The following is a 13,796-nucleotide window of genomic DNA, read 5'->3' as shown; positions in this document are numbered from 1 at the left end:
TTGGAATCAGCAGTGTGTAGCCTCCATTCCCAGAGTGAGAAGAGTTCTCCAGAAATCAATAATTATAAGGAGAGCGTGTGTCAGATTCAAAAACAGTTTTCTTGAACATCTCTACGTCTTGTACAGCTTAGTTCTCATCATGAGGCAACCCCCTTTTGAATAACTTGGAGGTTATTTTCTGTTGATCTCACTTTGCTTTTTAAAATTCTTCTGTGTTGGCTCAAAGAGAGTTCTACTTTCAAAGGTCCAAGATTTTGGTCTGCATCTAGATCATCCTTGCTATTTAAAGTATAGTCTGTGGACCAGCAGTATTGGTTCCACCTGGAAACTTGCAGGAAATGCAGAACCTGGGGCCCCTGCTCATAATCTGCATTTTTAACAAGCTCCCTGAGTGATTCTTAGCACATTAGTTCTAGATTTCAGAATGCAATGCAGTCTAGGATTTGGGTTTATCAACCTTGCTGTGGGTGTCCTCTCTGACCTCTTGACAGACTCTAGTAGACTCTGCTGGATCTTTTGCCTTTGCTTACCTCCTTGGAATTGATTCTCACGAGTTTAAACCCAGAGACTCTCTGGGATCCTCCTGCCTAACGACTCAGTGTTGGTCAATCTGGTCCTGTGACAATGACAGAGGAATTGATGTGCTCTCTGCCAACATATGTCACATTACTCTTAAATCCAATCTCTTTGTTCCAGCTTTAGGTGAAGATTTGGAGAAACAATTGTCCTCTTGCTCTGGTGAAGCCAGTTTTAGACTCCACTCACCCCCAATTCTGACTTTACTCCCAAGACCTCTATGCCACAGGGAATAATCCTGAATTTTATCCTGTTAGGCTCAGAGATATTTTATTCTATGTGTAATATCCTTTGTGCAATATCTAATCCAGACCATAACCCCATAGGCATTAATCAATGTTTCGACAATCCTCCTTATTATTCAAGTAGAAAAAAATATAAAAAGATGATTATCTAGTAAAATATAGACAGATTTCCAGCTTTCTTTTAGATCACTTAATAGATGTTATTACCCTGATCAATATGCATTCAAAGCCCCTACTTACCTGACCACAACCTAGAAGCCTCAGGCAGTACAGTCAACACTGCATTTGGTAAAAAGATAAAGTTAGGAAGTAAGAAAATTAGGATGTGCTCTTACCTGTACAGGGTGAAGCCTAGTTTTGATGCTTCCAACACCTTCCACAGTGGTGACAGCAGCTCCATACAGAGAGCAGATGGGCACCAGGCATGCAGTGATGGAGAAGTGTCTTTGTACGAGAAATACAAGGAAAATCAAGGAGAGCAACACAGGCCTGCCTCATGGGGGGACCTGCAACCAAGAAGGGCAGCAGAAAGCCTCCAAAGCCTATCATTCAGCCTAGGGTATAGGGAACCAGAGGGGTGGCAGGCAGGAAGAATTTAGAGTCCTCTCTGATGACTCTGTGCTATCCATAAGAATTGGGGATTCTTAAGGTGAATCTGGGCATTCTGAACTTTAGAAAAACTTTCCAAGCCCAGAACAGACCCACCAGGGAGCAAAGGGAATGAATTCGTGTCACTAGGAGTGCAGTTGAACGTCAATTAGTATTCACTGTGGCACTGACCTCACAACAAGCGAAAGGCACACCGATGTCTTTTACCCATATCTACACATTTGGGAATTATTTTGCCTGTTAAGTTTAAACTCTCTGGATAAAGTCATTCAACAGTGTAGGATAACCCATGTTCTGAAGCCATCTTGTTGGGCCAATGGATTTTGGAGAAGCCCAAGTTCTAGAATCTGTCCCTTAATTAAAGGGTGAAATCCTGGCCCAGGTCCTTGCTCTGCAGGGTTGGTCCAGCCCAACCAACAGTAGAAAGAGCATTGGATTCTGAGCCAGAAAACATGGGCTCAAGTCTTTGTTCTACAGCTTACTATTTGTATGAACTAGAACAAGTCACTTCATCTCTTTGAGCCTTAGTTTCCTCATCTGTAAGCGAATAGCCAGCCTAAATTGGGGTAATCTGGTGCACAGATGGGCCTTGGCAGACCCATGATCTCCCTGAAATGGTACGCAAATACAATTAGTTTATGTATTATCTGAGTAGATGCCTCACAGCTTTATCAGATTGTTCAGACTCCAAGACAGCAAGAATCAAAGACTCTTTCTTAGCTGTAAGATGACAATACAAGCCAGGCAAAGCAACAAGGCCCTCCTCTGACTTGTGGGCTTCTGGGCGCGATACCTTATCTTTGGTACGCAAATACAATTAGTTTATGTATTATCTGAGTAGATGCCTCACAGCTTTATCAGATTTTTCAGACTCCAAGACTGCAAGAATCAAAGACTCTTTCTTAGCTGTAAGATGACAATATAAGCCAGGCAAAGCAACAAGGCCCTCCTCTGACTTGTGGGCTTCTAGGCGCGATACCTTATCTTCGTGGACACGGGGTCATGCTTAGACACCATCACGGTGCAGGCGCCGCAGCCTCCTCTTCCGCAGGCGTACTTGGTCCCTGTGAGATGTACTGGAAGTGGGAAGGTCAAGGAAAAGATGCCATGGTAGACATTGCCTACAGAATAGCTGCCTCCCTAGGGTGTTGCTAGTGAGGAAGATCTTCTGTGGGATGAGGTGCCAGTCTGAGAAGCCATTTGTATGCCTCCAGGTCTTAGTAAAGGTCGCTCCATGTCTTATTAGCTGTATGACACTAGACATATTAACTTCTCCCTGTCTGTTTTCTCACTTGCAAAGAGAGAGAAAACCTACTTCATCTTCACAAGCTTATGATAAGCATCTTGTAGGAAAATGGATGTAAAAGCCTTCTGAAAAATCCTTTTTCATTATAGGGTATTCTTATATGTCTTCTTTTGTTCCAATCATATAACTAAGAAGAGAAGAACTTTGTTTTAGCAACTCAGTGTAGGAGGGGTCTTCCAAAAGCTTATGGATGAATTTGCATTATTTCTTAGTTTAGTTTTTCCATGACCTTTTTGAAGTATGCTTGTATTACTAGTTTTGCCCAGTAATTTGTATTGCATTTGAAAGCAAGTTCGTGATCTTTGGAGGGATCTCCTGTTCTTATTTTCAGATCTCACCTTGAATGTCCATCTGCTCTGTCTTGGTCCGGGCCTAATCCCAAATCTAGGCTCAGCCCCAGTCCCTTCTCTTTATTAATCCTTCTCCCTGATTGTGGTTAATTTCCACACAATTTTTGGGATTGCATGTAATTAACTAGACTGGCTAAAGAGACTTCAGAATCACTGACTCTTTATTACTATTATCTGTTGGATTCTTTTTTTAACTATAGGGCTTGTTCATTTAAATTAAGTCGTAACCTCCAAAGCTTATCACAGAGGTAATATAAATGAATAGAGTGGGCTGGGTGTGACTGGGGAACTCGAGCCCTGTTTTAGAAAGGGGACTAGACACAGTCCCTGATGAGCTCTAAGCAAGACTATTGCCATGCAGGAATGGCAATCTTCCCATTTTTCATGAGAAGCTGAAAATTTTATTTTTTATTTTATAAAATATAAAATTTCTTATTTTTCAAACACTGGCAACTAATTAAAAACAAAACTTATCCCGAGGCTGATGTCATCAAATTGTAATTCCTGTCTTTTTATTTTTATTTTTGGCTTCTCAGAGCAATCCATCAGATTTACCAATAAAAATATGTTTCCATTATGAAGATCTGTTTCCCAGAATATAAAATGGTGGGGAAAATCGGGTGTAAAAAACAGATGTAGGGAAAGGAGGTCTTTTCCTAGGACACACACTGTCACCGAAGCAGAAGAATTTGGTTTCAGGAAAGGACAAGCCTCTGTTACATCACAACCCTGTGGGTATCTGGAAAGCCCATAAGCAGATAATTAGTGCTGAAGTAAGGAGCTTAGCTTCTATTTCACTGCTATTAAATCAGATATAAGAAACTCAGGGGAAACTTTATCCTCTCCAAAATAGCCCAATTAACTTAATACCTTTAAAACCACTGCCAAAAGCTAATAAAGAGCAAGGGCCAAGGGGGCTGACTGTCTGGGGAGGTTCAATTACTTCTCATAATCACAGCTGGCTTAAGTTTTAAGGCAAACACAGACATGGTGAGGACTTTGACAAAAAGGGTCCAGTTCTTCCGTAGGAAGTTCAGCAGAGTCACTTCTGGGTCCGCACTCCTCTCTATCACCTGTGTTGGGACAGAAGAGAGATTGGTTGGGCTTTGAATCAGTGACCCAGTGGAATGTCTGTTACGCCTGTTTGATTTAGGTGTTAAATATCAGGCCTGATTTCACCTGCACCTGTTTTTTTGTGCTCTGAGTGCAAACAACCTCCACATATGTTTATGGGGCAGGAGGCTCACAGAGCAAGCAGGCGACAGTGGGCTTATAAGTGATTAGAGGTGGGTATCACTTCTTTGTAAAGCTGCCCTGGGAGTTGTATTCTTCTTATTTGCTCCACTACCTAATTCTGTGGAATCTTCCAACCCAATCTTTTGTACTCTTATTTTATTTATTTATTTATTTTTGGTAGCTGGCCAGTACAGGGATTGAACCCTGGACCTTGGTGTAATTAGCATCATGCTCTAACCAACTGAGCTAACTGGCCAGCCCCTCAGTCTTTTGTACTCTTGAAACATTTCAAATCTGGGAGGGACTTGGATTGTATTTATTTATTTTTGGTAGCTGGCCAGTACAGGGATTGAACCCTGGACCTTGGTGTAATTAACATCATGCTCTACCCAACTGAGCTAACTGGCCAGCCCCTCAGTCTTTTGTACTCTTGAAACATTTCAAATCTGGGAGGGACTTGGATTGTGTGTGTGTGTGTGTGTGTTTGTGTGTGTGCGCACACGTGTGTGCAATGTAGGGTCTTGCAGGGAGGAAAGCCGGGTGGGTAGATTTTCTATTTGAGCACCTCTAAGAGGTGTCTCAGAAGAGTACATTTGATAACATCAGGGGTCTAAGAGTTGGTAGCAGAGAGGGGAGGTGGAGAGGGTTGCTGTCATCTTGGAGAGGCCCTGGAACCTGCCAGTCCCCTAACTGGCAGAGGGCCTGATGGTGAGCCCTGGTGCTCTAGCTCAGGACACAGGGTTGCTCTGGTGGGACACTAGAATTCCTCCCTCCCTTCCCTTGAAAAATGGGGGATTTAGCATTCAAAAGCCACGAGGGACCTTCTTTGGTGCCTCTTTCCCGTTTGCTTATTTTGGGATATTTCTTCTGACTTTGTCTTGCAAACATCTCTAGCCGTTTTGTTGTATTAGAGGAAAGGAAGATACAGTGAGCTGTCCATGTTAGGTTCTTCCTTTCTCCCCAGAAGGAAGACATAAACTTTTGCAGACCTCACAGACTGAAAAACTACATGAAGATGCTTCCAAGCTGAGAGATTAAAATTCAACTGCTTTCTGGATCTTTAGGGGGCTTCTTATCAATGAAAGAAGTCCTCCTCAGCCTGTCTTTACTGTCACCCCAGGTTGTTTAAAAACATTTACTGAGAGTGTGGTCGGATAACATGTTTTATTATCTAATGGACTCCCAGCCCCACCACACATGCCTGTATGTCCTCTAACCCTCGACTTACTCCTTGTTCTGGTTGCAACTACTTCACTCTGGACTCATGACCCAGGAGGGATGTGGAGCAGAAAGTAGAGGAAGGAGCCTCCTCTGGCTTTTTGGTTTCCAAAGCCTAGGCCAGTGGAACAAGCAAGAAGAGACTCAGCTCATGAGTGATAGCTTTGGAAGAACATGTGGCGGTGGCTGGTTGTAGATCTGGAAATAGGGGAAAGCGCTAGAAGGGAAATGATGAGACCTTAGAGGCTCTATGGTCTATCTCCTTTCTTGGGCTGAGTTCTGGGAGGTGGGGGGTGGACATGACCAAACCCCAGTTAGGTTTGCAGAATCAAGGCTGAGGGGCCCTGGAGGAGAGGTAGCAAGACCCCAGAGAAGCTGGGTCACTTGGGAGCTACAGGATGGTTTCCCTGAGAGACAGAGACTTGTGAGTGGAAGGACCTGGCACAGGGTGCTGAGGGTTAACTGGTGGCCTGCATGGATTGATGGCAAGGACCAGAGGGGAGAATGCCAGGGAAAACTGGCAACAAAAAGGCTTGCCCTTGCCATAGAGGTTCCCCTGGAACTTAGCTGCAACCAGGGAAGAAGGGGACTCCGAACTGACTCTGATTACATTGCAACCAATTCTGTATGTTGGGGACTCAACAGAAAAATTGGGTTGATACACAGAAAAATTTTTAAAAGCTCCATTTCTTGTCCTCCTGAGTTTGAGGATCAAGATATATTGCTATATAAAGTGTTTCTGTGTAGCAGGCCCAGCACTAAGTGCTTTGTAAGTACTTGGGGGTTTCCATCAATGAAAAAAGCAGCTTTCTTTTAATTTTTTCAGTAGCCCTAGAAAGTGGATTCCCAAAGTAAGGACTCTGAAGCTCAGGGAGGTGAAGTAACCTGCATAAAGTTACATGGTAAATGGCAGAGCTAGACTGGAAAAGAGACCATTGGACACCATTAACCCCAATGCTTTACTGACTCCCCAAATTGCTGGGAGCTGAGCCCTGGCTGAGGGGGGAGTAGGCCAAATTAGGATGGGTTCCAGGTCCCTGGCTTCTTGCCCTGGACTGGAGGGGGTTCCACCCAAATGGGCCACAAGAGCTCCCCTCCAGCTAGTGTTTCCTGCTGTCCTGCAAGTGTTAGTAATGCCAACACTTACCTTCCTCCCATTCACAAAGAAAACCAATTCATCCGATTGCGGTGGACAAGGCATTGCCCCTGTAAATAGATTTCACCTTAGAACTCTAGGTCAGAATGCTCTTTGCACCAGCCACAGAAATGAGCAGAGAGGATTTAGGTCCAAGCAGCTGGAATCCCTCTGTGTAGAAGCAGGTGGCCTGGAGCCTCAGAGAGGAGGGCAGGAGGTGGAGACTCCCTTGCATCATGGCTTTTTAAGTCCAGGGCTCCTGTCTGCCTGGCCTCTTCACTGCAGCCTCACTCTACCTCCCACCAATCCTGGCTTTGAAGCTAGCTCTGCACACAGCCCACGTCACTTCTTGCTTTTTTCCTAAAGTTTGAGGGCTTCAGTGTGAACACCATAAAAAACAATCTAAGCTTAATCCATTCTGAACACTGCCTCAGCCCCAGGAACATATCCTGGTTGAATTTCATTTTTCTCAAAGACGGTTAAAAGTAGGCTTTCTGAGACCTCTCCCTTTTCCCAACTGTTTTCTTATTCTGGCTGCAGAAATGTCTCAATGATATGGGCAAGTCCAGTCTGCACCCTACTTAAAGTGCAGGTGTGGAGTACCTTCCTACTTCCTCCCCACCCCCAGGATCTATCCACTGGAAAATAGTGATCTAGTCATAAACCAAGACCCAGAGAGGTGCGATCGGGAGCTCAGTGTCACTCAGAAGTAAGTGGCAAAGCAGGAACTAAAACCAAGATTGTAACACCTTAAGCGTATAGACAGAATCCTTGATGCAAAGAAAAATATGATGTTTGATCTTTCTGAACATTGCCAATGAGATGTCTGTAGATAAAACAGAACAGTTCTTATTCTCCTTCAGCTAAAGTAAGGCCCAGGACTTGGCCTTGTGTATGGGTGAAGCAAGGAGCTACTTCTGTGCCTAGTTTCAGGAGAGGTGACAAGATTCCTCTGTGCCACAACACTACCTTCATGAGTTTACGGAGCCCTGGCACCAACGTCAGAGTATGTCTTAAGATAAACATTTGCTGTGTGACAGCGTGTCAGGCCAGAAATGGCAAAAACCTGGCATCCTCTTGACTTGGCTAAGTGAGGAAGATCCTCTTTCTCACTTGATCTGGATGTGGCTTTAGAATCCTTCCTGACATATCTGGAGTTGGTAGCTTCCAAATTTCTTGACAATCCTAATGCTTAGGTCCTCAGGCATATGTTTTCATACAGCCGTGGAAATGAGTTTATGCACATGCCCATGTGTTTATGCACATACATGCATGGGTGTGTATGTGCGTGTTTTGCATATATTAAAAAGTTGCTGAATAAATTTACAGCAGACTCATGAGAGGAGAAATGGAAGATTACGCTGTGAATTAGGTAGAACCTTCAGGTCACTCCTGGTGATATCAGGACCTGATCATATATATCACTCCTATTCAAAAGCCTCCAATAGCTCTCTGAGGCCTGGCACATAAGGTCCAAACTCCTTAGCCTAGTGTGCAAAGCCCTCCACAGTCTGTTCCTGTTTCTGGCCTCTGATTCTCTTGCTCTTCAACAAAACAAAACAAAACAAAACAAAACAAAACAAAACAAAACAAAACAAAACAAAACAAAACAAATACTCCTGCTCCAGCCAAACTACTCTTCTCACAGTCCTTATTCTGCACACACCTGGCCTTTCTCTACTTGCAACCTTCCAATGGCCTCCCATGACATTCAGCAAAACCCCACATGCTGCCCATGGAGGCCCCACTGGACTGGCCCCACCCACCTCTCTGAGTGTGTCTTCAACCACTTTGTTCCTTGTTCCTAATCTCTGCCCCATTGGCCTTTCACTACTTCTTGAATATGCTAAATTCTTTTCTGTCCCAAGGCCTTTGTGCATGTTACTTTCCCTGCCTCAGCTTCCCTTCTCTCAGACTTTGGCATGGCTGGTATCTTCTTGTTATTTGGGTCTGAGCTCTTCCTGGATCACCGAGTCTCAAGTAGCACCTCCGTCACTCTATATTCTACCACCCTCTTTCATTTTCTCCATAGCACTCATTACTACCTGACATGGATATTTGTTTACTTGTTTACTTTTTTATTTGCTTTCTCCACTAGAATAGAAGCTCCATGAGGGCAGAAACATTACTTTCAGCTCACCATTCTATCCCCAGGGCCCAGAATGGTGCCTGCCGCAGAGTATACACCCAATAAGTGTTTGTTGAATGACTGGAGAAGGTTCTCCCATGGCTGCAATGATAACAATCCTGTCCCTGTCCCTCTGTGATTACCCCCCCTTCCTCTTTATCAACCATCAAAAACAACTCCAAACCTCCTTTCTCTCCTCTGAATTCTAAAAGCACCTGTGGATCCAACCAATTACTTCTCTACTTTACATTTAATAAACCAGGAACCAGGAAACTAGTATTTAATCTGCCACTAATTATTGCTAACTTTTCAATATTTGTGTCTCAGTTTCCTAATTAGGAAAAAGCTCCCAAAGTTTAGAATAGCTAGCTGTATCCCACACTCTCACCTCTTCCCCAGGGTGATGGAGATGCAAAGGATTACTCAAAGCCCATTTCTTCTGAGCAGGGAGAATCCCCAAAGGGGTTAATTTCCAGGAATCCTCAAGAGAGAGGCATTCCTCCTCAGAAAATTAACCCTGAACTCCAGTCTTCTCTCCATATTTATTCTTCAGGCAGGAAAGTTATAGAAAAGGAACATATGTGGTTAAAAAAGAACAGTAAGATAATTGTCATGGCAACAGTCATTAGGTTTAGTTGCACCAAGAACATCTGCCCTTGGAGCCAGCAATTTTGCTGTGTTACAATTCTTTATCTACAACAGAGACTTTAGCCTGTGGAAAGTTTCCTGTCTTTTGCAAGCTTAACATTTCTATGTGTAATTTTTAAAAATTAGGTTATACCTGAAACTATGGGGCCTTGGAAGCTAGGCCCTGTGAAATACGTTTGCTTTATAAATGTTAGTATTCTCCACACACACAATGCTCAGCATAAATGACAACTTATTCATTGCCTGATTACCTAAAATACTTTAAATGAGGGGGACATTAATCATTCATTCATTCAACCAGTAGTAACTGAGCCTCTGTCTCGCAGCACTGTGCTAAGTGGTGGAGGTACGGTGAAAAGAAGACCTACAAGTTTTCTTCCTCCGAGGAGGTTAAGGTTTAGTAAGACAATTAACATGAATTAAACATTTATGCTTAGAACAGAGAGATTAGCCTTGTTTGGGAGACAGGGATCAGAGAAGGGCTCCCTGAGGAAGGAACATTGAGGCCTGAGAACTAAGTAGGAGTTGATGCCGTGAGAACTGGGAATGGAAGGGGAGGCAGGCTGGGGGAGAGGGGAAGGAGCGGGTGGAGACACAGGCCCTTCTCATGGTTGCTTCCGCCTAAGGGAAAATGACACAGGGATTGTTTTAAGGGTTGACAATCTGTCCACCACCTCACTCTGCCCTTTAAAAGAGGGCAGCTAGTAAATGCTAAAGCACACGATTACCCCTTCCAGGGACACAGACGCGGCCAGTGGTTGTGAAAAGCATGAATCATGGTGTTTTAGAATATTTATTGGAATAAATCACTCAGCATCAACACAAAATACAAGCATTTAAATTAAAAGAATAGTTTGAGAGCACTAAAGTCGAATTACGGTGTTAGATTTGGAAGATGTAAAAGTACTTTGGATTAGGGAACCAAATGCATTCATTGCTGGGAAGCTGAAAGCTGACCCTGAGTTGCTTTAGGGAAATGTTTTTCCAACCTGTCTGAGCCGGAGAAACTTTTGTCTGAATGAAATCTTGTGGAGCGTAAACAAACTACGCAAAAAGGTTGCTGCTCTCAGCTGAGGGTGTGGGGGTGAGGCCTGAAGTCCTCTAGCTTTCTCTCCTTCAAGAAACCCCCGAGCTCTGGGGAGCTCAGTTCGTGAACAAAAGATTGCCCACTGCGAGACAGGCGGTCTCTGCCAGGCTCTTCTCTCAGTTCCTATTCAAGACAATGGAAAAAAGCAACCGCTGCTTGTTTCTTTCTTTTTTTCTTCTTTAATGAAAAGGAAAGACTAAATTTCTTCAGTTTTAAAGGAATTATTCTGGTGGACGAGAGAAACTCCACATATGTTGACCCAGGTGCTTGTATGTTCATTATAAAAAAGGTCTTATGATTTACATCAAAGAATCCCTGTTACTCAATGAAATAATTAATATTAGAAATGACTCTGCCCTCCCCCACAATTCAAACAAACCTATCTGGAATAAGAACTGTAATACATCCTGTTCGCTGATGTCACTGGGAAAGAACTAGCCACTGCTTTGGGGTTACTGGGGTGCTGACTTCTGTTTTGAGCTCTTCAAAACCCAAAGATGGAACACAGCTAAGCAGAATGATAGTGGGGCACGTCTTAGGATGCTGAGATCTTGGGCTGATCATTAAATATCCACGTTCCAGAACTTTTCTTCTCAACCTTTTTGACTACGAGGGCCCTTCCGTTCCCTCCCAGTCCAATCTTTCTGCCTCTGCTGAGCCAGGCAGTGCTGGCCTGTGGGAATCTGGGTGCCAGTGAGGGCTTGGGCTCTGTGGGAGGGGGGTTCTCTACCATCAGGCTGGGGGAGCCTGGAGATCAGCTCCCCAACAACTGTGAATCTGGAGGAGAGCTTGGTCCCTGGGGTGGGGCGGGGCACAGAGAATCTGACACTGGTGTGGACAGGTCAGGAGTGCCAGGTGCGTCGGCTGAGCCCCTCCTGCCCTCAAGTCTGGGTGAGTCCAAGGAGTCAGGAGAGCTGTAAGCTGGGAGGCTTCGTCCACTGGCCTCAGCAGGGCCTGGGCTGCTTTCCTGCTTCTTCCCTGCCAGGGTCTGGGTTAGGATCCTTCTGCCTTCTGTAGCCTGTGGCTGCTGCCTCTCAGGGCTCTGCAATAACTACGTTGCAGCCCAGTGGGCTGACAAATAAAAAAATATTTAGGGGGCCTGTTGTGAGTTGAACTGTGTTCCCAATGTGATCTTATTTGGAAACAGGGTCTTTTAGATGTAATCAAGTCAAGATGAAGTTATGCTAGATTAGGCTGGCCCCTAAACACAATGACTGGTGTCCATATAAGGAGAAGGATATTTGGAGACATACACATGGAGGGAAGATGTGGGCAGAGATTGGCGTGATGTGTTTACAAGCCAAGGAATGCCAAGGATTGCCAGCAACTATCACAAGCTAAGGAAGAAGCAAGGAAGGATTCTTTCTTAGACCCTTTAGAAGAAGCATGACCCTGCTGACATTTTGATTTCAGACTTCTAGCCCCCAGGACTGTGAGAGGGTAACTTGTTGTTTTAAGCCAGCCCGCGTGTGGTACTTTGTTAGGGTGGCGCTGGGAAACTAATACAGATGCAAGAGCTGGAGAGGACACACCCAGCAAAGGAGAGTCGCTGGAGGAGACAACCGTCAATTTGAATATAAAAGAAGGACATTAAACAGCAGCCCCACCCCCCTCAATACCTTCTGGAAAACAAACCACCAAACCAGCCAAGGAACAATTCAGTAGATGAAGATGGTCATGGTTGAAATCCGAATGTGTGACTTGGGAAACAAAGTGCCATAAATACATCTCAGCACAGAGCAAACACACACAGAAGGAGAAATCATGAAGGGCAGGAAAAGAGACTTGGGACATGGTTGAAATCCGAATGTGTGACTTGGGAAACAAAGTGCCATAAATACATCTCAGCACAGAACAAACACACACAGAAGGAGAAATCATGAAGGGCAGGAAAAGAGACTTGGGACCTAAACGCAGGAGACCTCACGCGTGAATAAGACAGCTAAAGGAAAAAGAGGGATAGATAAAGAGCAGTCATTAAACACTAGAAGAAGCTTTCTCTGAGCTGAAGATCTGAGTCAAGGGATTGGAACGCCCCTCAAGTTCCAGGCTGGACTGAAGAGAAAGGACACCCACCTGATACCAGTTTTGAACTCCAAGGATAAATGGACTAACTTACAAGGGTCTAGGCTGAAAGATCGAGTTTTCAATGAGGGAAAAAGAATCAACGTGGCATCAAACTTCTTGGCTACCACAAGGGACCCTAGGGGGCAGTAGACTGGCATCTGCTGGTTGCTGAGAGGAAAGAGGGGCAGCGGGGGACCCTGTGAAGTCTCCCTGCCTGGGCAAAAGACCACCCCATCTGAGGGAGAAAAATCAAACAGAAAACAACTCGGATAAGAAAGGCGAAGGGGAGAGGAAGTCTAAATGGATGAGGGGAGTCTCTTTGGGAATGTGTAATATAAATGCTAGAAAAAGTCGTACCGTGAGGGAAATTTAATTAATAGTCTAGAACTAAAATCTACAACTGCAGCGACTTCAGGGCTGGGGTTGCTGTGAGTAGGGGGAAAAGTAAGAGAGTTAGCAAAGTATTATTTTACTGGGACAAGTGGTGGAAATATGAGAACAGACAGAGCAGGAGGCCAGGAAAGAATAGCTTTTTGTGGGGGAAATACTTGGCATCTTGTTTTCAAATCATGGTAGAGAAATATGTATGTGTTTGTTAGAGCAGGTAAATGGAAATGAATGACTAATGGTACAATTGAACTTCCAAATTAACAAGAGGAGAAATGGAATTACTCGTAGCTTGAACAAACCAGCAAAATAATGAAAAGGAAAACATAGAAGCCACAGTGTAAAATCTATACTATATACTATATACAGTTTAAATTATATATTTTATGTGTAATAGGTATGAGGTAAAAAATAAAAAAATTAATAATTATAAGAAATGTGAATGAATTTCATTCTGCCACTTAAAAAGGAGGATGAAAATATAGATGGGTCAAAGAGATAACATGACAGTGTCAGCAATAAAACAACTTAGTATGGAAGAGAATGGAAAAGATTAAAACCCTATTGTTGAACAAAGAACAAGGAACAAATGGATTTACAGATGAATTTTATGTAATCATGAAGATAATGACAATGTTTGTTATTTAAACTATCTTTGGCATATAAAAATGGAAATTCTCTCCAATTCATCTTATAAATCTAGCAAAATTTTAATACCAAAACTCAACACAGACAGTACAAAATATGCCAAGTAAGAATTATGTCTGGGACAGGGTGGTTCAATATCAGAAATCTATCACATTA

The 13,796-nt window shown here is 43.7% G+C and overlaps 1 protein-coding gene across 1 annotated transcript in view; it reads right to left on the bottom strand.

The window, feature by feature from the left end:
- The window catches only part of AOX1 (aldehyde oxidase 1), a 105,111-nt gene extending 98,370 nt beyond the window's left edge, over positions 1 to 6,741 (bottom strand). The window contains exons 1-4 of the mRNA XM_008582123.1: positions 6,688 to 6,741; positions 4,102 to 4,159; positions 2,410 to 2,506; positions 1,157 to 1,265 (exon numbers count right to left, since the gene is read on the bottom strand). Of these exons, the coding sequence (XP_008580345.1) occupies positions 1,157 to 1,265; positions 2,410 to 2,506; positions 4,102 to 4,159; positions 6,688 to 6,741 (318 nt within the window). The remainder of the gene's footprint in view (positions 1 to 1,156; positions 1,266 to 2,409; positions 2,507 to 4,101; positions 4,160 to 6,687) is intronic.
- Positions 6,742 to 13,796: the final 7,055 nt, after the last annotated feature.

Source organism: Galeopterus variegatus, unplaced genomic scaffold (assembly GCF_000696425.1).
Source record: "Galeopterus variegatus unplaced genomic scaffold, G_variegatus-3.0.2 Scaffold2522, whole genome shotgun sequence".
Classification (NCBI taxonomy): domain Eukaryota; kingdom Metazoa; phylum Chordata; class Mammalia; order Dermoptera; family Cynocephalidae; genus Galeopterus; species Galeopterus variegatus.
The sequence above is the reverse complement of the archived record's forward strand: the minus strand, read 5'-3'. Positions and strand labels throughout refer to the sequence as shown.